Genomic DNA, 23386 nt, shown 5'->3' with positions numbered 1-23386 from the left:
ATTAGAGCGTTCTTTAAACTTCGAGTTTAAACAGTAATAGTTGTTCCGCAGTTTCTCTGGGACGCATGACATTACGCATGTTACAGTGAGCGCCGGCCTCAGAGTATGCTATGCCTTCGAACTCGCTCTTCTTCGTTACCGCAAATGCAGTGATAAGTAGGAAGACACACGAGTGAATTTTCCCTCCAGTGTTCATGTCACATAAAACGCCTGTGCCATAGTTTGCCTAAATTACATCATTTCTTCAGCACAAACTAAGGACTTTATAAAGACAATGAATTTTATCACGTGCACCTATGCCTATTTGAACGGGCTCGAGGAGCGGGCCCCCTCGTCTGTTTCACACGCTTCATCTGTTGCCTCATTATGCGGTGGAGGCGCAGTACACTTCCTGTGAGACAGTGACTGCACCTTTCTTCTCCTCGTAGCTTCGGGTCCCTTTTCTAGCTGTGGCAGGCTTGATGACTTTGCTTTTGTGTCGTGTAGGCTCAAGGTCTGGCAGTTCACTCGCTGCGTAGTGGCTATGGCGTTCAGCTACTGCATCAGAAGTCACGTGATCGAATCCTGACACTACTCACGGTGGCCTTGACACGCATGGTCTGGCAGGCTGCTGCTAGGGTGCTCCAGTAGCGCAGCTTGTGTTTAAGAAGAGCGGTAATTACGCCTGCTACCCAGAACCCTCACCAGCTGCCCATGGCTGTGCACTATGCGTTGGTGCAGATAATAGACAATAGTTTAAAGGTTTTTTCTCGCACTTTGACAAACTCAATATACCGAACGACCAGCATGAATATTGTATATACACAGGCTATCTCTGCCTTCTGCTTGTCGGAAGAATGCAGCATCCGCCGAAACACAAGGAGCTTTTCCCATACAACTTCGCCTCGACTACAGCCGTGTGGCTGACATATTTCGTATAAAGAACACAGATCAGGGTCTATTGTTCATCTTTTTTTAATTAGTCTCTGAAGTGGGATTGATAACCTGACTGTTCTTTTTTTTAAGTTCATTGCAGCTTTCAGCCATATTGTAAGCATTATTAACGGGTGGCGCTCTTTTCTCACGAATAAAAAGGTCTCCGATAAATAAAAAGACAAATTTATGTTCTTGCCGCAGACTATTTTCCAGATTAACACCACATCAGAAGAAGAATAATGTCTGATACTTTTCTTTGGTCAGTGCAGCACACACCGAACCTCCTCCAGATAAGAAACAGCTTTCTGTTAAGTGCTTCATCTTTAAAACTTGTAAAATGGGACAAATGTTTAAGTAGTGGGCACGTCGCAGGCTTTCTCAATTAATACTCAGCTGTTTAGCCACGGTCAGCCGTTGGTCCAGCAAACAAGCAAGTAATATTTCAGAAGCTGTGCACTGCTTTCTTGAAAGCGACCTGTTCTCCTCGGTACCCGAAGCCTCGCTTGCTAAGAGCTGCCCTGGGCGCCAGAAGTGCTGTATCATTTGCAACTATAATAAATTTGCTTTTTTGTTATGCTAGCTTTATCCTCCAATTCCATATTTTGATTGCACAGATCCGGCAACGTGAATATTCTAGTATTAGGGAGTGTTACCATAAAAAAAAATCAAGGCGATCAATGCCTCCATTTGGGTAGGATCGCCTGGAAATGTTTAGAATAAGATACGATGGCTACACCATACATTTTGTCGTTTCCAGCTCGTTTTCATAGTTTCAAGGCTGTTATCGAACTTCCAGAAGGTATTTGGGAGGGTGGGCCGCGTGAGAAAAAAAGTAAAATTTTTACATGCAGCATGTATAAGTAACCCGAGTGCATCCTATTCTTTACTCAGGCAGGTTATTTGCCCTGGAAAAAATCTGCTCGAACTTTCAGCCTGTTAAGACGGTGCGCTTCACTAAGAGCCGCAAACGTTAGAAATGAGCCCCAATTTCCTTTGTGCAAATTTCTTTTTTCGAAAGAAGTGAGCCCGAATTTCCTTTGTGCAAATTTCTTTTTTCGAAAGAAGTGAGCCCCAATTTCCTTTGTGCAAATTTCTTTTTTCGAAAGAAGTGAGGCTCAATTTCCTTTGTGCAAATTTCTTTTTTCGAAAGAAGGGAGCCTCAATTTCCTTTGTGCAAATTTCTTTTTTCGAGAGCGGAAGCAGGGGGACAAAACAATAAAAAGAAAAACCCGTGCGCCATCTGTTTGTGAGCCGAATGCAGAGGAAATGAGAAGGGGCAAATTTTTGCTGGTAAAATTACTGCTTCTTCCACAGCGGCCGTCTGGATTGGGGACAGTACAAGCGTTGCAAGATATTCTTGCAGTTTCGTCTTACAACTCCGTAATAACAAAAAAACAAACGGCTGCGTTTTGGGCTTAGAGAGGCGCAGGTTAGCGATGCTAACAGTTTGAAAAGAATCCTGAGAGGTGAGCGGCATATATTTTTCCTTCTGATATGCCAATCTACTTTCATATTTCTTTCATGCAGTGTTCTTACCTCTTCTGCTGTTAGCTATGTCTTTCTGATTCAGGCGGCCGTGTAGTCTTGGTGCAAGTATTATGTTATATAAACTGAGTGCACTTATATCGAATAGATGAGAATGCTGTCATAGTTATTCCCTCTAGGATGTTACCCTGGAGCTGCGCCTGAAAGTTTCGTATGATGTTTACGGAACATTTAAATGCAAGGTAGCCTAACGTCCAAGCTGGTCCTGAAAACATTTTCAGGTGTTTCTCAACAGATGTGCCAGTTTTATATAACAGCTAGCTGTTGTGCTGGTTAACCACCGCAAATCACGTGTGGCTCTCAAAACGAAGTGTGCTAATGCGTTTTAGTCTGACGTTTGATAGCCTTCTTTGAGAAAATAAAATACATTCTTTAGAATCGAGTTTCAGTGCAACGCTGCTGGAGTCTCTTGAATGAATTTCTGTTCCGATTAGCGCAAGTGGCACTCCATAAACGGGGTCAGAAAAACAATTATTAGAGATACAAAATTTTAAATAAATCGTGTTCCTTGAAAGCGGGTGAAGAGCAAAAGTGGGTGGGGTTCTGAAAGCGGGTAAATTGCACAAAATGTAATTACTTTTTTGTGGTATTGTAGTTAAGGGCGAAAAATTTATCGCAACGTGAAAAGAAGATGCAGGTTCTGAGCGTCTCAGTTAAAAGAGAACCAGCAACAAGGGCTAAAGCCACCATGCTTCAGTTTAATGCGGACCGTTGAATGCACCCTGCTCAGCGCATGCGCGGAGCGAGGCGAACTCATTAAGGCTTCTAAATGAGCCTCGCGCAGCTTTTTACTGGCCGCGAAAACGATGAGCAAGCTCTTGCAATTAACGAGGTCGGCAAGTGCCTATCAAGGGATTGCGGAGCTGGAACGGTACAGTTCTTTTTGAAGGGAAGTATTCACTCGACGCCATGAATCACGATGCCAGGAAGGCAAGAAATACAAAAACGAAAAGAAAGAACTGCCAAGCCTTATCCAGGTCTCGCCATTGTCAGCGCAGTTAATGTTCCGGTGCTCGTAAGAATGACGGGCAGCAACCGTGGATAAATGGAACGCCCAGTTAGAAAATTGTCTCAGTCTCACAAGTTAAAAACTAAAATGGAAGTATGTAGTAGTAATACATATGTAATCAGGGAGTAGTTATTCGTTGGCATCCACCTAAGCACAGTCATACGGCTGCAAAGGAGAGCTTTTCTGTGCAGGCTACTTAGTTTTTCTTCGTAGCCGTATGGGTGCGTAGCCGTGTGCCACTGAGTAATTGCTTGATCATTACAAATCTTCTCCCCTTGGTGGATTCCCCTAAAGATTTGACCAGTAGTTGTAGATGTCAACGTATGACATCGCGCTGTTGCCATCCATGACATGGATCGAGAATAGATGATGTCGAAAACTTGCAAATAGGGAATTGGGTTTACATTGGCGTAATGTGGTATGCATGGATATATCTTCATAAATTATCTGATTCATTTGAAAAATAGATGTAAAACTAAATTATCAAGTACTTTATGTTAGGCGATTCTGATACCCAGCACCAAAATTATTTTCTGTTGGTAGAGGCTACATTTGGAGTATGCGAGATCTTCATATGACAAATGCGGCATGTGCCAGTATTCAGTGCTATCATCGGTGCTATCATCATTAATCTTACAAATTAATGATCCACTTCCGCATAGCATATTTATGAGGCCTAAAAGGGAAACTAGGGCGGCTAGTGCCAAACATTTCAACTTACCAGTGTGTTGCAATAGTTACGGGTAAAGACTAATAGAGTTCAGTGGAGTTTCGATTTGGAATGGTATACCTGATGATATTAAACTGAAAAGAAACTTTGTACAATGTTTGAAAACGTTCCTGATGTATATATGAAGTTGTGGTGTATAGTTTTTCTTTTCGTGAGTATGTGTGTATTGTGTACGCTTGCTTTTGTTTGTCTCTAAATTGTTGAGAATGTGAATTTTAGTTTATGAACGCAATGTGTCGTCTTCGCGTGCCGCATTTAAAATGTACAGTATTGCGATGGACCCGAAACTAGCCTCTCGCTATGGGTCCTAGAGCACTGTGCGTATTGTACCCTTGTAAATGAATTTTTGTTTGAAATACAAAAAAATAAAGAAAAGGATTATTTCCCTTTTTTGTTAGGGTAAGCAATACGAAGAGTGGCCAAAAGTGCTGGACTTTTCTGCGACGCAGGACTGCGTAGCGGCAAAGCCCTACATTGAGTCCAGAATGTAGTGAGGAATCACGCGGATGAGGGCGTTTATAGATAAGTGCAAATTTTGTGCACATGTTAGCACACAGTAATTTTGAGCATGATCGCATCTTCAATGTCCCGAAAATATTTGCAGACCTTTTTTTATAACATTATTGAGAAGTATGGAATTACGAAACTCCACAAAAGCAATAGCCGATGACGCATACAAACCTCTGCAACAAAAAAAAAACCATGTCAACAAGAAATTTTGCTTCCACTGGCACGTAGAAATCAAAACAATGTTTAGCAGCTTCCAGATTTCACGCCGTCATTTGAGAACATCCCATAATGTATTTCTGCTTTAACAGCGTGATGTCTAATATGTGAACTGGTTATTGAAACCTCCAGATGCGTGATTAACATGGCAGAGATTAAAATATCATCCGCATCCCCTAGTATGTTCCGAACAATGGCCACTTTTCATCGTATAAACATTTTACTTCTATATCACGAAGGATAAATACTATTAGGAGGAGAAGGAGGATGAAGAGGAGGAGGAGGAAGTACCTCATTTTAAGAAAAGAATAAGGACCACACGATTCCCACCTGTGCTCTCTCGAATAAATGGTTTGGTTTGGTATTATGAGGTTTAACGTCCCAAAGCGACCCAGGCTAAGAGGCACGCCGTAGTGGTGGACTGCCACTTGACGTCAGCTGCCCCAGGCAACAAATATTCGTCACTTTTGAGCGAGAGCTAGTTTCTCTGTACGAAATATGAGGACACCAAATTAATGATTTAATCACCAATGTATACATTGTGTCCTAAGGAAGAGTCCTTCGCACCGTCGCTCGATGAAGCCGCCAAGCTTGTAGACAACGCACGCGGATTAAGATTGAGCGGCCTGCTTTGACATGAGTTTGACAATCAAACTGTGGGCCTCAAGACAGCAAGCGACTTCGAATTTCATAGCCTACAATTGAAAGAGCGCGATCATGGCTTGAAGCGGTCCACTTCCCGACGTGTGAAATAATTTGCGGAAGACTAGCTGCGTCTCAAAACGTAATGATTTTAGGTGTGGGTTGTAACGCACATCACTTGATGTGTTTTAAAACTAAGCAGTTCCCAGTGAGCTAGTAGGGACAATCAGAATAGGGTGACCTTATTGGTTAGGGGCCTAAGGGAATAGCGTGGTGCCAGTGCGTAGGCGCGCGCAGTAGCGCCACTCCAGTTATTGTTTTGCGCATAAGCACTAGCTTGCGCCCCGCTATCCCCCTGTGTCCGTAACCGATATATATTATATAGGGACTAGAAAAATAAATATGAAAAATGGGTCCCAGCCCACACGACTAAGTATAACGGGCTACCCCTAACCGATATTCATTGGGTTGGAGTAACCAAAAAGAATGGAAAATATTAGCCCCTGTCTGCACCACGTACGCACAACAGTCATAAACCAATAATAAAATACAAGAGGAAGCCCTAGGGTAATTTGAAGTTTTCAACCTGAAGGTGGAAACATAAAAGAAAGATTGGGGGGGGGGGGGGGGGGGGGGTGAAGCTACCGTAGGAACCCAGAACCGGGGGAGCGGGCCTGGGGAGACTCCACAGACCTATCCTGGAAAGTACCGTTAAGGATGAGCTCTAAGGATTGGATGTAAGGTTGTCAGGAAGGGTTTGTGGAAATTGGAACCGGAATGGGGACAGCGAGTTTTTTGCTCTGATGCTTCAATCTGTGTTGACTCCATTACTATCCTGCCTGGCCGGGACAGGGAGGGCGTCATAAATGCCCGATGGTGCGGCCCCTAGTCACGTGATGCCCGACCACCCAGTAGGTGAACCCCGCCGCGGTGGCTCAGTGGTTACGGCGCTCGGCTACTGACCCAAAAGACGCGGGTTCGATCCTGGCCGCGGCGGCTGAATTTTGATGGAGGCGAAATTCTAGAGGCCCGTGTGCTGTGCGATGTCAGTGCACGTTAAAGAACCCCAGGTGGTCGGAATTTCCGGAGCCCTTCACTACGGTGTCCCTCATAGCCTGAGTTGCTTCGGGACGTTAAACCCCAACAAACCAAACAAACCAAACCAAACCAGTAGGTGACCCTGTTCTAAAAGCGCCTGTGGGCGAGATTTAAAACAAGGGGGCCGTATCGGTCTTAAGGATAGGGCCATAGAGGGCGCCACTGGGCAGGAACGAAACAATAACGCCCCTGAGGTTATATTCGGCGTATCCACATTTTTCTTTTCGAATTATTCTTCTGACCTGTAGAGTAAGCGACACTCTTTCAGTAGTTTGTACTATACAATCTTGTTAGTAGTAAATGAAGTTATATTTGCTCCTTTTCTATTGACCAACTGGAAAATTTGCAATAAAAAAAATGTTAATGCGAGATCTTTATATCACCCTCTCGGGTCAGCAAAAAGTGCCCGCAGGTTTGTCCACACGATTGCACCGTTTTTTGATGAAAAACGAGTGAAAGTGTGATTGAGACAGATAGTGTGTGATAGAATGTTGCCGTGGGAAAAATTTGCTTGACGGTGGTTTAATTAGTTAATTATTTAAGTGCGAAAAGGCGCGAAAAATTACGCTTAGATGTCGAAATAGCCGTGGGCGTTGATAGAGTACATGGATGTGCGAACAGCCACGGACGCCGATATAGTATGTGGACGTTCTGCATCCGTATTGCTCCAGTGCGGGTCTGCACAGTAATCTCAATATTTTTTTTTGGTACTCATGCTTTAATTTGCAGCTACTTGGCAACCGCTGATGGCAATCGCACATTTTGGTGTGTTTTTATTTTTAGAAATTGCTGAAACATGCACATTGATTAAAATATTTGCCAAACGTGCCTTAAAATCAACTAAATTTTGAACTGGAGCTCGTCAAGTGTCTTTCTGTCGTTTTACGTGAAAATATGATTGGCCAAGTTTTAATCGACGTGATTTTTAATGACAATATACCGCGAGTGTAATGAGCTTTGTTTGGGGTGATGACACCGCCTTTCCCGTCGTACTAAAAAAATTATAGTGATTACCACGAATTCGGCACAAATGCTTCCAGATCCCAGGTGCGGCCGGCCACATGGAATATGTGCGCCGGAGTGTGCATGCTTCGAACAATCTGTTTTGTTTAAACGAGCACAGTGGAACTACGGAGGTCGCTTTTTGGCCCAGGAGAGCGCAAAATATGTTGGAGGTTACGCGAAATCCAAGCGGTTTTCATTGTGTCAAGCAAAACCGTTAATTTTTCTGTCATATTGTAGTCGCTATTCAAATTATATTCCGGATTTTGAAGTGTGTGTGGCGTTCCCGACTACAACGAACTTTTCTTCCTTTCTGTTTTTGCAGTACCTGTAGCTGGACACCTTCATCTGACCACGGAAAGGACCAGGAGGCCCCTGTCTCTTGCACATGGCAGCCGTACTGGAAAGCTACAACATGCTCTCCACATCAACACTAAGGCCCCTGGTGGCGAACGCCACGGCAGTGACTCTGCGCGTGGCAAAGGAGCAGTCCCTGTCGGGCTCTTACAATGACACCACCCCAACGTCTCACCTGAATTTGACGACAGGCTACGGTGACTCCGGGGAGTTTGTGCCGTACGAGCAGAGATTAGAGACATACGTGGTGCCCACAGTGTTCGCCTTCATATTTCTCGTCGGACTGCTCGGGAACGGAACTTTAATCCTCGTGTTCATCAGAAATAGGACAATGCGCAGTGTTCCCAACATTTACATCATGAGCCTCTCCATCGGCGACTTCATCGTCATCGCTGGCACTGTGCCCTTCATCAGCACAATATACATCCTGGACTCGTGGCCCTATGGACTGTTCTTGTGCAAGCTGAGTGAGTTCCTCAGAGATGTATCCATAAGCGTAACCGTGCTCACGCTGACCGTGCTAAGCATAGACCGCTACGTAGCCATCGCCATGCCGCTCCTCAACCACAAGGGACGGCGACACACAAGAAGGACGGTCACTATCATGCTCACTGTTTCCGTCTGGATGGTTGCCATCCTCATGGCCGTGCCCGGTGCGCACAACTCTTTCGTCATGAAAGTACAGGTGACGCCCGAGCTTCACTTCTGCGTGTGCTACCCATTCCCACCCGAGATTGGGCCCTGGTATCCTAAACTCATGGTGCTGATGAAGTTCCTAATCCAATACGCGCTCCCACTGATCATCATCGCCACATTCTACTGCATGATGGCTCGGCAACTTATCCGGACATCGCGAGCCCACCTTACGCAGCCAGGTTGCGGTGGCGTGGCCCAGCTGAAGCAGATGAAGGCTCGCGTCAAGGTGGCAAAGATTGCCCTTGCTTTCGTCGTGTTGTTCGCGGTCTGCTTCTTTCCCAACCACGTGTTCATGATGTGGTACTATTTCGCGCCGGACGCACCGTCACATTACAACAGCTTCTGGCACGTCTGGAAGATCATGGGCTACGTGATGACCTTCGTCAACTCCTGCCTGAATCCCATTGCTCTGTACCTGGTGAGCGGAGTGTTCCGGAACCACTTTAAGTACTACCTCTTCTGCGGTCGGCGGCAAGGAGTGCACTCCCGCAACAACTCTTACTCTTTCCGCACCATGCACAGCTCGAGCACGTCCAAGTGTACCGCGTCGACAAGGATCTGACAAATGTCTTGCCTCCGCAGGAGGGCGAGGCTCAGGTGTAATGGACAGAACGGACTGCCGCCTAGCGACGAACCGGACTTGAGGTTCATGTCGGAGGATACATTTTGAACGTGCTTGTCGGCTGCATGGCTAAGACCTCCAAATGTTAGGAAGCCTCTTCGCCGTCAATCGAGCGCCACGCACGTTTTCTCAACTCGTGCAGTACGAAAGAGACCTGTGGTGAACGCGGCCGCAACAAAAACATTCTCAGCACCAGTCAGGTCAACGGTACCTGCCCTTGTAAGGCTTGATGGTGCTAGTAGTGAGGCAGCTTAAAGAAGATTACTTGGGACGCAAGGGGTCTACGTTCTATTGTCTATGGTTCTAATGACATGTGCTGTGCTCAGAAGCAAGGCGGACAGCGACTGTCGGCATACATGAAGGAGAACACGTGAAACTAAGCTGCTGTACACTTTGAGCGTTTTGAGTGTAGTCCCATACTAATCGTGTATTTATGCACGGTAGTTTAAACGTCATGAAAGAAATCGTCAATTGTCGACATGCGAGAACGCTGCAACTCGCAGGAGTGGGTGTTCTGACCCATATATTTCTTTGCGATTGCATGCCTGCCCATTATACCTCGAAACTTTTCCGGTAGACCTTTTGCATGACTTGAGCATTTTCTATACTGCGCTATAATGTATAGTGCCATTGCAAGAAAAATTTGAGGGCAACGGAAACCTAATTGACGGCGCTCTTTGCCGCCACCTGCTTGGTGCGGCGACTTGCGCATGAGCCAACGGCCGCCGGCTTTTATCTTGATGACTTTGGGCCACTGCTCAACTACTGTACGGAGGAGACACGTGGTGCCAATGTGTATGCCGCTGTCATTCTTTGTATTTGTGAAGCGATAAATGACGCAGCATTTGTGCCCATCGGTGTGTTGATCTTAAGCCGTCAAATTGAAATTTGTTGCCCTGTGCTGCGTGTGCTGCCCATCGAGGGACCCTGCTGGCTCCCTCGATGCTAGTGAATCAGTAAACAAATGGGACTAATAAAATCTTACGTGCAAGCATTTAGTAGGTCTCCGCACCCGGCAGGCTCCGTCAGACCGCAGTGACATGTATTTGCGCCACAGTTACCCTGAATTTCAGACTTTTGGCCGCGGCGGTGGGTACACCGTACTCTGTTACCTGCGGCGGTGTACAGTGATGTGGTGTTATGACTGAAATCTGCTTCCGGTGCCAACATACTGGCTTTCCATATTGGTGCATTCCTTGTTGAGTGAATGTGCAGACAAGTAAAACATTGTAGGAGAATCTTGTACAGATTGTTGTCGTTGTTCCCCATTTATCACTCTCTAGACCCTGTCCTAGATGTATCCCGCGCATATTTACCACAGGCTCGTGGGTGCCCACCATGTACACTTGTTGAACACCGCAGATCTCAAGGAACCTGAATGGCCAATGCGTTCTCAAAAGTTGCGCGTGAAAAACTAATTACCTTTCTAACGGGTATTCTTGCTGCGTCGTTACGCTTGCTGTGTTGTACGCAGGACTAGTGCGGTCACTGGGACCAATCGCTGTACACTTTTGTTAGCGCCGGTATTTCAGTATTGTACAGGAACGTGCACTGGCTACGGCGCAGGAATTTCCAGGCTCTAGCGGAACATCCATCATTGGGCACGTCTTCGCAGATTTTACTACAGAAAAGCAGTTAAATATTTTCGTATTTCATTCGACTTTTCTGTTAAGTCCTGCGGCTATTCGCACAATTACTCATGCAGACACATTTTTTTTGCATCAAGAATGCCATGGAGATGATGTGTCACTGTGGCTCTCTTTCCCCAATCGATAGCCAAATGAGCAATCCAATCTATAGCCATCCAGAAAGCCAATTAATAATTATATTCATAATCCAAATTCTCACACCAAAATCCACAATATAATCCATAACCAAACAAGACAGGAACTAAGGAATAAAAACTGGGGTCTAGGCGGGAATCGAACTCAGGCCTGAGGCGTGCGAGACGGGGATAATTAAAGACGCTGATTAAAGGCGCGTCTAGTGACAGCAAAGTTGTCTTCGAAACGTATCTTCGAGACACGTACTGAGGCGTACAAGAGTAATTATGACCACATAAATTACAAATATGGTCATTAACCGAGTGCAAAAGTACATTGTCGGTAAATTTCCTTCTTGCTTGGCATGTCGCAGCGCCATCATGCGGCGCACACTGAAAACACCCCTTGAAATGTGCGACGCTGAGCCAACAGGTGGCGCGCGCGTGGTAACGCAGAGGACGCGACCTCGGCCACTTAGCGATGCCCCAAGACGGAAAGACGGTTATTCAGATGGCGGACCACGCAAAACTTTTCGCATTTACGCACGTAAGAAGACATAAGTGCACCTCATAATTTTTGGCGCACAGCCTACTCACACCTTTTGTCAATCATATTTGATTCCAGAACGCTCCAGCTTCTACTAACGATCATACCAAAGCTTAGATTTAAGCCTTTTCTGAAGTATACAATGCCATGACGACACTCATCATACTAGATAAGGAACAAGCCTGAACATTTAATTGATCCTGGCTATGTATGGCTACATTTTTCAAGGTAGGCAAAAAAATCAACGGGGGATCATGCACTTCGTTTACATGCTTAAGCACTAAGTATGCACAGATAAAATACCCCAATTACTGCTTCTGGAAAAATTATCCGACAGTAAAATCATCTAGAAGGAGTAAATCCAGCCTCTTGCGGTGCTTCTATGTCGATTGAGACGAAGTCCCCAGTTGCAGCGCATACAGAGGTGAGTGATTTTCAAGGAACGGAGTGAGGCATAGCAGAATTTTGCATTATTCAGAGAAAAGGGGTTCATAAGAAGCTAGATTTTGCGGACTTGCAACCATCAAAGGGCATGCTGAAAACTTTCCTACTGGCTCCAGGCTGGAGGGTGTGGTTCGTGACAATGTGTACACAGCTGCTGATGTAAGAAAAGCAGCTAAGCTCCTGCTGTCATTTCAGGCATAAAGGTATGAGTAGAGCATCAGCAAGCTACAATAGTACTGTTCCTTTTAACACTGAGCGCTGAAGAGCCAGTCACAAGTCACTCTCCTTTCATAAACATTGATGCCTTTGTGTGCTTAGATTTCTTGGTTGTTTACACTGAATGTTTTAAAGTCTTAGTTCTCGCTCAATATGGCATTTTAAGCGGCAGTGTCTCGGGGCAATTATGCGAATGAATCTCATCACTCTCATGCGAACTGTAGGCACGAAATTATGGCTGGCCTCTTTATGGTTCTGTTAAGACAACTTTTCAGACTTTGTTTTTAAATTAAAACTTTCCATGTTTCTTCATGTCGCTCTTAGTTGTTGTATTGTAATATATCACGTTGGTGATAATTTCTCGCCCTTGAAGTAGTGCCGATCTCTGTCTCATTAATCGTGTTGTCGGTAGACTTTTTACAGAGCCAAGAAATGTACAATTTATTATGTCGTTACCGCTTCATCCACTGACCTAAAATGTATTTCAGGCATTCTTCAAGGCGGCCTCTGTTTTTGTGCCGCTGCAGTCATAACCTGTGATTTTCGCATTGTATTATTTGATGTCACGAATTCCTGTCTTCGTACTATGGTGTCAGTGTGTTTCAGCACCTTGTAGTCGTAGTGGCATTTTCATTCCGAAAGAAAGTGTACATAGTAATTTATGTGCGTGTTACTGTGATGGCTCTGTTTGGCCTTATATACTGCATTTCATCGACATAGTGTTCCCAGAAGCTCTTTGTCAAAAGGAAATTTTTGTTATTGTGTGCATATCTCAGTCCAGCGAATAGTGATACAGACGTATACGTATCCAACGCACTGTTGTTTTTTCGTGTACAGACAAACAGTGCTCGAATTCTGTGAAACGTACCTTCGATATGACAATAAAATCTAATTCGTACAAACTCCAACCCAGCTTTTTCATTTTCTCCTATCCCAACCCTTTTCATCTTCTCATACACCCAAAGGGAATGCAGTATTCATAAGTGTAGTAGGAGTCGTACTGAATGAACTAAGAATCATGACGTATCTTTGTCATAAAATAGCCTTACGAACGAGGCAAGAAGCTTTGCCTAAGAAATGTGACGTCAATGAGTGAGTGAAATGAATTATTTTCAATTATAATGAAGATGCAAGCAATATAAGTCGAAATCTAGAGAAAACTGAAAATGTATTATAGCTTTGGAGGAAAATTTTTACCGTATGCGTACTTGATGTAAGACTCGCTACAATGAACAGAGAACACATTGCCTTATTATGCTGTAATGGAATGTTCAGGAAAAACATCCTAAGGAGAGCTAGCCAAAATGGCGCTCCAAGCTCCGATCATCAATGCAATGATCTCGCGCCATTGGCTGGCGGTGCGGATGCCGCCGCTGCTCATCTTCCTCTTTACATTCTCACCCGGGCTGAAGCTGACGCTATTCTGGTGAGTCAGGGAGATATCACATACTGGTCATAGTACAGCTTCAGGCGGGACACATGAACTGTCTCGCAGTTATGTCAGTCGAAATCTGTTGCCTGTTTCACTGGGTCTACAATGTCGTTGACCGGGGAAACACGCTCTACGATGCGGTAAGGTCCGTGATATTTGGCGAAAAGTTTTGGTCGGGTGTCTAGAAGGCACGCGAAGCCAGACGAGAGAGTCGGGAGCGACTCTCTCGGAAAAGCGGAACTTTTGACGTCCCTGCTCGCCGGACGACAACGACCGAGCGAGCTGGCGGCACTCCTCGGCGTGCATGGAAGCTTCTGAAATGGTGGTGCACTCAGAGTTGTTAGGCAGTCAAGAAAGTACAATATCTAGCGGGGAGGAAAGTTCTTGCTTGTAGAGAGCGAAAAATGGTGAGAATCCAGTGGTGGTCGGCGTGGCGGTGTTGTAGGCGTAAGTGATGACGGGCAGGATCCGGTCCCAGTTGGAATGGTCGGAAGACACGTACAAGGTAGTTCAAAAGTTGCCAGGCCAAATGGTCTGCTTTTGAACAGTATAGTCGGGAAGTTACGACATCCCTGAAGTTGAAAGTATCTGTAGAAGGTAGAAGAAGCATCGTTCTAGCCTCTGAGAACCTTGATAGCTTTATCGGCCTCTTAAGTGCCAGGATATACCGGTGAAAACTAGACCCTGCAGCCTGAAGACTTTTGACCAGAACATATCGCCCAAGGTGCGGTTAAACCGTTTCGTCAAGCCGTTGGACTGCAGGTGGTAGGCCGCTGCGGTATGGTGAGAGATTTTACGTTGTTTTAGAAGATATTCCATGGACTAGGAGAGAAAGGCACGCCGAGGTCACTATGCAGTTACCGGGCTGCTCCATGACGAAGAATTAAGCGACGCAAGATGAAAGATGCAACGTGTGGCGCCGTAGTGGCAGGGAGGGCTGTGGTTTCAGCGTAACTTGTCAGCTGGTCGACGGCTACAATAAAGCAGCGGTTCTCAGGAGCAATGTAAGGTAAGCCAAAACGTGGTCGAAAGGCTGGAAAGGGCAAGGCAGCGGCTGTATCAGGCCGACTGAGTCGCGAGGGTCATGCTTGCGATGTTGACAGACAAAGAATGAGCGGACGTACTTGTAGACGTAGGTGAACACATCACCCCATTAACAGCGGAGACGAAATCGTCTGTATGTTTTAAAGACACCGGCATGAGGAGACTGCCGGTCATTGTGAAAGAGGGCGGAGGTTGTCGACCTTGAAAGGGCAGGAACGGCAAGCAACCACTTCCGACCGGTAGAAACGTAGTTACGTCGCTACAGGTGACTAACTCGAATGGCCAAGTGAGCAGCCTGACGGCGTAGGAAACGAGGCATTGATGGAGCTGAGGGATTGGAGAGAAAACGTACGAACAAAAAAATTACCGACGATTACGTTACTTCCTAATGCGAAATTTGAGCGCAGCAAATAAGCTGTTTCACCTTTTCGATAGTGTGTCAACCCCAGCTGCGGAGTTGGTTTCAGGGACAACGCCGCCGATGCCGACACAAACAATATGATACCCTCGCTTCCGCAGCGCTAAGAACCAGGTCTAGCCGTGGGAAGGTGGTCACGTATTCGTCGACGTGCCGGGGCCTACGTGAAATAACCGGCGCGTCGGCAACTGAAGAGCACCCTATCCGCCACACAAGAACAGGGGGGGGGGGACCCTTTCCTCCTCTTTCTGCATGGCGGCGACGGTGTTCTATGCAGTCACGTTATCTTGACTCTCTAGCGGCGTCAGCGGCATCCAGCGGTATCAGTCGGTCGTTATCAGTCGGTCGCTGCTAGCGCTGGGGGGATGAAAGGGGGGCGGAGCTGGTTACGAGGCCGACGACGACGACGACGCGAAACCCAGGAACGGACGCCAAAGAGCTGCGCTCTAAAATTAGGAGTCACTTTGGCGACTAAAGTGGTGCAAGGCGATAGCCTTAGTACAGCATTCTGTCACGAATGTGGTTGTGAATGATGAATCAAGTGCTGCCAGCGAATGACGCGTCCATTGGCTGTCTGCGTGTGTTACTGATGTGTGGTTAACATGTTAAGCTTCGCCTGTAAGAGTGGAACGCGACAGCGTCTTGCAACGCTGCCAGGGAGTCCACAGAACGCCATCGCCAATTCGGCTGTACGCCTTGCTGGACGGTAAATTTATTTTTTTTTTTGAGGAAAGGAAATGTATCTCTCTCGCATATCTGGGTGGACACCTGCACCTCGCCGTAAGGGAAAGGGGGAAGATGGGAGTGAACGAAGACGCCGTATTAGCTAGACGCGCCTTTGTTCATTCCAAACCATTCAGCTGGCATTACGGAGTGGCTAGCGTGCTCGTATCGCACTCCGGAGACCCTGGTTCGATTCCCCAACTCGACCAATTTCGTTCTCGGTTTTATTGATTTATGCGGTCAAAACTAGAAAGGTTAATTAGGCTATTTCATATTTATATTATTGTATTTCTGTCCATCGTGTTCTGTCATTAACCTGTCAATTGTTGGAACTGTCTAGGATGTTCGACACAACGTATATGAAACGAGCAACGTCTTACTGAGTGGGGAAGTGCGTGATGGTGGAGGGAACTTGGCTTCGTACTTATGTTTTTTTCAGCAGCGTCTCCTTCCGCGGACGCTGTTGTCGCTGCGGCGCGCGTCTTTCTTTTCTTTTCTTCTGACCTCTTCATTCTCCTCTATATTAATTAGGCTAATTGATTAATTAAGCAATTAACTAAACTCAGTCCAACTTAGTTGCAGCATCACTATACAATCCCTTTGATTGGTTGCATGGTTACTAGCCAAAGTACAATTGGCCCCATTTGAAATTCGCGCACTGTGACGTCACGAGCATTTCGACCAATTGAAAAGCGTGACATTGGGGGCGGAGCTGGTTACGAGGCCGACGCCGACGACGACGCGAAACCCAGAACGGACGCCAAAGAGCTGCGCTCTAAAATATTCAGGGGTCCTTTGGTTACTCTCTGTCCATGGTATCTGTACAAAACGACAGAAAATCACAACGAACTTGCCAGTGGCAGACATCGTCAGGTGTCAGTGGAAAGGTGGACAAAGCGTCGGCGCCGTTGTGTTTTCAGCAGGAGCGATATATCACACTGATATCGCATTCTGCGAGGCGTAGTGCCCAGCGAACGAGGCGGCCTGCATTGTCTTCAAGGAACATGATGTAACAATAGCGCAAAAGGAACACGAGGGACGAAGGAAACGACGAAGACAAGCGCTAGTAAGCGACTGCAAAGCCGCAATTAGAAATTACAGCAAGGGACGCATCCACGAAATGGCGGCTAAATATCTAAAAGACTTTATCCCAGCCCACAATATTCAAATTATCTGGACCCCAGCCCACTCGGGTCTGGTTGGAAACGAGGCCGCCCACAGGCTCGCCCGCTCCTCTTTACCCCGGGGAGCCGTGGACACCTCATACGAATTCAGCACTAAAGAGGAAACCAATACCTTTAATAGCATCACAGACATTCAGAAAAAGAACAAAAGGATCTATCCTCCTCCGGATAGATCGCTTAGCTCGGCTGAGGCCTATGACTGGAGAAGACTCCAAGCTAGAAACTTCGCATCCCCGCTCTGGAGGAGCTGGACAGGAGGTGACACGAGGGAGGATGCGGAGGTGTGCGAGTTCTGCGGGCATATCGCTACACTCGGACACATACTATGGAGATGCCCCAGTGCCCCAGGATATGGCAGAATCAATAATGCAGAGGAATGGGAGACCATACTCAGAAGTGCCGACCTTAGCATACAACGATACGCTACCCGCCTGGCAGCAGAAGCTGCGCGACTATACCGTTGCTAGTCTTCCAGCTGCGACGCTGCCCCTCCCCGGACGCCTGCGTGCGGACCCGGAGGGGCACGGGTCTTCTTCTGGCGGAAATAAAGTTTCTTCACTCACTCACTCGCGACTGGGGTTTATTGCTCAAATACGCAATTTATAGTAGTCAATTTAAAAAACACAAAAAAAACATAAACACGCAGCCCCTCCTCGGAAGCCCAAGTCAGAGATTAAAAAAAGGAATGGTAAGCTACAGGTGCCACTCATCGCTGTGGAAGAATCAGTTAAGAAATCACTTATCAAAAAGGATGTCAATGCGATACGGAGGCTAAGAAATCAAATTCAGTCTGCCATAGTAACAGAGGGCTCGCTGATACACAGATTCTGACATTTCCTAATAAGATGTGATACCATTATCTCACCCACGCGCTGAACGCGATGCCTGAAAAGTATGACGGTACTAGAAAAAACCGGTGTGCAATTTTTCTCCTTTTGCTCTTCTTTTTCTGCTGCATTCTCGGCAATGCTAAGGAAGATTCCGGTAATAATCTTTTAAAAAATTAGGGTGTTCACCCAGCCTAACGTTGAGGCGTCGACCCGTTTGCCCTATATAGACAGCTCCTCAAGACAATGGTAGTTTGTACACTGCACCCTAGCTGCAGGGTGCAAACGGGGCGCGGTGCCTAACGGTGCACCCACGCCTCTTTCGCTTATCGCCAACACCTTTTTGCCTGTTCCGTATCTGTGAGCACAAACTGCTCAACTTATTTAGACAGGAAAAAACCACTTGGACGCCGTAGCAACTTACAACCTTCTTTAGCCCATGCGCCATTCTATGAAAGTAGGGCACCACGCCGACCTTCTGGCGCTCCCGTCCAACATCTTGGGATCTGTGTCCCCCTTTAATTATAGCGCTTATCGGAGTCGTTTCCTTTCCTTGAAAGGACAGGACGACGGGACGAAAACAAGGAAACACAAACGACATGTACAAAGCGGAACTTCCAACTAGTTTATTTCATAGAAAGCTTCACATTTATACTCTAGAGGTCAAACACAGCGATAAAAACCGTCACATGCGCATTTCACGTCAGCACACCGCCACCACAGGTGCTGCCTGATTACATCAAAAGTTCCAACAACCGCCGGCACTGCTGTTAAGAAGGAAAGAAGAATCATGAGGTGATAAATGAGGAAAGTTGACATTAAAAAGGTGACATTTCCGTCATTAAGGTGACATTTCCGTCCCTCGTGTTCCTTTCCCGCTATTGTTACATCATGAACGTTATCGAACTTGCCCAACTTTCGGCTTTGTCTTCAAGGAAACCCGCCAACCTAGGGTATGATGGTCCATGACGATGTCGAAAGGGCGGCCGGAAACGTAAAAGCGAAGCTTTCCAAACGCCCAAACAATGGTCAAGCATTCTTTCTAGGTGGCGGAGTAGTTGGACTCCGGTTTTGTCAGGGCACGGCTCGCGTACGCAACGGCACACTCGTCAAACGTGGGTTTACGTTGTGTAAGTACAGCACCGAGGCCAAAGCCACTGGCATCGGTGCGAATTTCGGCAAGAGCAGTGGGGTTGAAGTGTCGTAAAACGGGAGGCGCTTTGAGCAGCTGGTTCAAGGTAATGAACGCGCCGTCGTAGTCAAGTGACCAACTGGACAGGTCGTTGCCGCCCCGGAGAACATTCGTCAGTGGCGCGATGATGGAGGCAAAATTGCGGATGAAACGTCGGAAGTAAGAACACAGGCAGAGAAAGCTTCGAAGTTCCTTCAGAGTTAACGGGTTGGGAAACCCAGCTATGGCATGAAGTTTGGCTGGGTCAGGAAGCACGCCGTCCTTAGAGACGGCATGACCTAAAATTTTCAGTTGGTGGGCGACGAAGCGACACTTTTGAAGCAAAAGCTTCACTACGCGGGTCAGAGCAGAGCTTCGCGTGAGCCGAACTGGTGAGTTATGCGCATGCGCGAAACCGAGTGACGTCACGCGCCGCGCAGGGGGTCACTCCTCGCCGCTACCGCAGCTGTCGCCGCCGCCGACTCCGTCGCCTGACCTTTCGGCGCAGCCGCGCGCTACTGCTCATGTGCGTCGTCTTCTCGCTGTCGCTACAACTGCGCGCTTCGCCTCCTCGCCCACCGTTTGTCCTTTCGTTGCATCCGCGTGTTCCCCGCGTCGCAGCCGGCAACCCTCCACTCTGCATTCCTGCGGGCAGTTTTAACCGCTCCGATTCCCGTTACCTCCTCCGCCTCCGTACAGGCAGTGTGTGGACGGCCGAACGTGTCCACTGCTATCGTGGTGCTACCAGTGCATTGTGCGCGAACTGCGACAGCCATGACGTCAAGCCAAGCATAACTGAAGCTTTTCGCTAGTGTATGCAGGATTAGACAGAGCTGAGCCATTGTCTATTTTTTTAATATTAAGTTGGAGCCTCGCTTCAGTTAAACATGTCAACACGTGTTCCAAGCGGTGAACGTGCGTCTCGAAATCGGCATATAGGACGACGATGTCGTCTGAGTAGCAAAGGCACATTTTCCATTTCCGGCCGCGTAAAATGCAATCCATTATGCGCTCGAAAGTCGCTGGGGCATTACAAAGGTAGAAAGGCATGACAGGCCATCTGGTGTCACAAAAGCCATCTTGGCACGGTCAGCCTCCGCCACAGACGCCTGCCAATACCCCGATCGCAGGTATAAAGATGAAAAGAATTCAGCGTCCTGTAAGCAGTCAAAGGCGTCATCGATTCGGGGCTGCGGATGAACGTCTCTGCAGATGAACTTGTTAAGGCATGAATAATCGACACGAAAACGTGATGCGCCATTTTTTTTTTCGCTAGGACGAAAGAGAGGGCTAAGGCTACTAGAAGGTGGAATTACTCCTCACTGAAGCATGTCGTCCACCTGGTTGCCAATAATCTGGCGTTCGGCAGCCTAAACACAGTGCGGGCTTTGGGTTACGGTAGAGCTACGTCTTCAGCTACATCGAAAAAAGAGCGAAGCTTGTTCAGTAAATGAAGGCGCTGGTCGAACTGCGGTGTGGCAAGAGTGGCGTCGATAGAGTCAGCAAAGGCGTCGACTGTTGCCGGAGCTTGAGATGCGGTCAGAGTTAGAGAACAGAAGTGGGTGTAACGGTCAGGAGCGAGCAAGGAATCGAAGAGCTCAATATGGCCAAGGAATTCGCCGCAGAGAAATAAACAGGGGTTCAGAAAAGGGTTTGGGACCGGGATTACGCTGCAGCCGTCTTGGAAAGCACAGCGAATGGCAGAGGCAGAATGTGATTAGAGAAGAAGACGTCGGATGGTGTAAAGAAGATGGCGCCGTCAAGTACAGTGAGGCAGGAGGTAGGGATTTGGACAGATGAGCACAGAGGAACTTCGATTGTGCCAGCCACAGACAGTTTCACGAAAACGAGGCGAGGCAGCGCTGGACGGGAGAAGTTCGAGCTCGGCATGAGACCTGTCTATGAGGGCTTCATTGTGGGATACAAAGTCGCAATCTAAAATGATGCCATGCGAGTACGATGAAAGAACAACGAATTCAACAGTAAGCAAAGAACCGCGACTGATTACTTTGGCTGTGCAGGCGGCCAAAGGAGAGATTCGCTGCGCATTAGGTAACCCTGATAGTGGCGTCGTGACTTGGCGAAGCCTGCATCACAGTTTCTCATTAATTACAAAGCAGCGCCTAATTCGACAAAGACCAAGGTGGTGAGGCTCTTCATAGAAAGGTCGACCACATTCGGATGGAACAAACAAGACCTTAAACTTTCCACCGAATACTCAATTCTTACCTCAAGATCTCGGGAAGTTGACGCGATGGTTCTTCTGCGAAGGTCCAGGACGTAGGCCAAAGGCTGTATCCAGCACAGCTCCACCAAGTTGTAACAGGATTTACAGGGAAAACAGCCTAGGGCGAGCTAGCCAAATTGGCAGTCAGGGCTCCGGTCATCAATACAACAATCTCGCGCCGTGCGCTGGTGGTGCTGCTTCCGCCGCTGTCAGTATTCCTCTTTACAATGAATTCTAGTCTCAAATTAGTCCTTACGCTCAAACTGTGACGAGGAAATTATTCTACCTTCAGCAAGGCGTTATGTACTAGAAACTGTGAATCCGGAGAGGGGACATTTCGGTCTCTGTAAAACACTTACCCATTACGAAAGTACTTAGTTTTCTTTGCATGCACATGTCGGCACTAATACGCAATATAACAGAAAGGAGGGTAAAACATTTCAGGAGTTGTTAGAAAAGCAATGTGCCGGATCAACCTGGATAATTCCTGAATTATCCCGAAACGCGCCATAGTAGTTGCAGCAATCGTTACGCCGCATGACAGGCGTTATGGCAAGTGAGGTCTCAGCGACGCGCCTGGGCACACCTTCATAGTGTTCCTCGAGCACATTGCGTCAGAAATGGGGTAAATTACCCCTCATGTTCAAGGGAGTTCTTCATGCTAAGGGCAGAAGAAATGGGTCACAGTGAAAATAAGCGGAGCGATTGGAGGTCTTAAAGCATGCACTTTAGTTCTCATATCGCAAGGCCCCGCAAACAACCAGGAATTTGGCTGAAACTGCGATGTGAAATAGCTTACTAAAGTTGCAGGGCAAAAGAGTGGACTGCAAGCCAGAATCACGCTATGAAAAACGCAACAAAGTAACTTGCTCATGCTGGAGAGCTGTTCAATGAGGTGGCGTCGAACCTTTGAAGGAAACAAGAATTACACACTCATTACGTAATTACTGTCATGTTTCCGGTGCAGAAAGCGCTAACTTAGACCGTCGACTCGATTTCTAGCTGCCTAGCCCCAACTTGCTCTTTGCCGTGCTAAGAACGATGTATTTCCGGAAAGAAGGTCCGTTGGCAGAATCTCGTAAATTATTTTTGAGAAACAGATACTCTGAGAACGCTGCAAATATTGATGTTGTCTAGGTTAGTAACTATGAAGGTCATCTTTTTCGAATATTTTGGAAATAATTCAGTACAAAGCATGATAAGAAAAGAACAGTGGAAAAAAACGGCTCCATCCCACATTTTTTCTCCAATCATGGCGCTTAGTTTTGTGCTGTCACGCTGTGTCTTTCGATTCTGGAAACTGAAAGAAAGGCCAAATATCTCGGTGAAGCCTGAATTCTTTAAAATAAAACTGTGCCGAAGAGGCAGGATAACAATTCTTTGATGCTTATTAACTGATGGGAAAGTAATCAGTGCTGTCGCTGCGGGTGCGTGGTTCACAATTAAAGCGCACCCTTTGTAGCCGTATGGCTGCGCCCTTTGTAGCCGTATGGCTGCGCTCGGGTGGACGTCAATGAGTAATTACTCCCTTATTACAAATCTATTCCACCTTGGGGGATTCCCCTAAAACATTTGGTCAATACTTCCATGTTCCAGTGTTCAAGCTAGCCCCACAAAACGGAATCGTGCCAACCAACCCGTGACGATGTTACTGTGGACATCTGCGGACAACGTAGTCTACCTACCCTCCCTTCATCGTTGACACTGTAAAAACAATCGACAAGTTTCTTACGCAACTCTTTTCGGACTATGGCTCCGTGTTTGGTGTCGTAAGAGTGTTTATTCGGCTAGGCCAGTTAGTCTTAAAATCTGTGCAGCAGGCAGTGAAGCAGGTAACACGTAAATGAACGCACCTTACAGTGCGTGAAAAAAGAGTACACATTTGTATGGCGCGAAGCACGGAGCTCTAATGACATAAAAAACGGCTCTGTGGCAGCTAAAGTCCGACGATGCTTATAATTCAACATAGGCAAATGTGATCTGCATTTAGGAGCTAGAAACACTAGATCTGTCCGTTTTTTTTTATCGTGGCCGTTATCGTGGCCGTTA

General features: G+C 46.9%; 2 protein-coding genes across 4 annotated transcripts in view; both read left to right on the top strand.

Annotated features, from left to right (window-relative positions):
- The window catches only part of CCHa1-R (CCHamide-1 receptor), a 425261-nt gene extending 412068 nt beyond the window's left edge, over positions 1–13193 (top strand). For all 3 annotated transcript variants that reach the window (XM_089572502.1, XM_089572501.1, XM_089572503.1), the window contains one exon: positions 7993–13193. In XM_089572502.1, the coding sequence (XP_089428628.1) occupies positions 8056–9282 (1227 nt within the window). In that variant the 5' untranslated portion in view covers positions 7993–8055 and the 3' untranslated portion in view covers positions 9283–13193. The remainder of the gene's footprint in view (positions 1–7992) is intronic.
- Positions 13194–13615: 422 nt separating this feature from the next.
- Positions 13616–23386, top strand: part of LOC149360731 (protein GVQW3-like) — a 58535-nt gene continuing 48764 nt past the window's right edge. The window contains exon 1 of the mRNA XM_089567903.1: positions 13616–13737. Coding sequence (XP_089424029.1) covers positions 13616–13737 — 122 coding nt within the window. The remainder of the gene's footprint in view (positions 13738–23386) is intronic.

Source organism: Amblyomma mixtum, chromosome 2 (genome assembly GCF_055824585.1).
Source record: "Amblyomma mixtum isolate Tamu chromosome 2, ASM5582458v1, whole genome shotgun sequence".
In the NCBI taxonomy this organism is placed as follows: Eukaryota; Metazoa; Arthropoda; class Arachnida; order Ixodida; family Ixodidae; genus Amblyomma; species Amblyomma mixtum.
The sequence above is the reverse complement of the archived record's forward strand: the minus strand, read 5'-3'. Positions and strand labels throughout refer to the sequence as shown.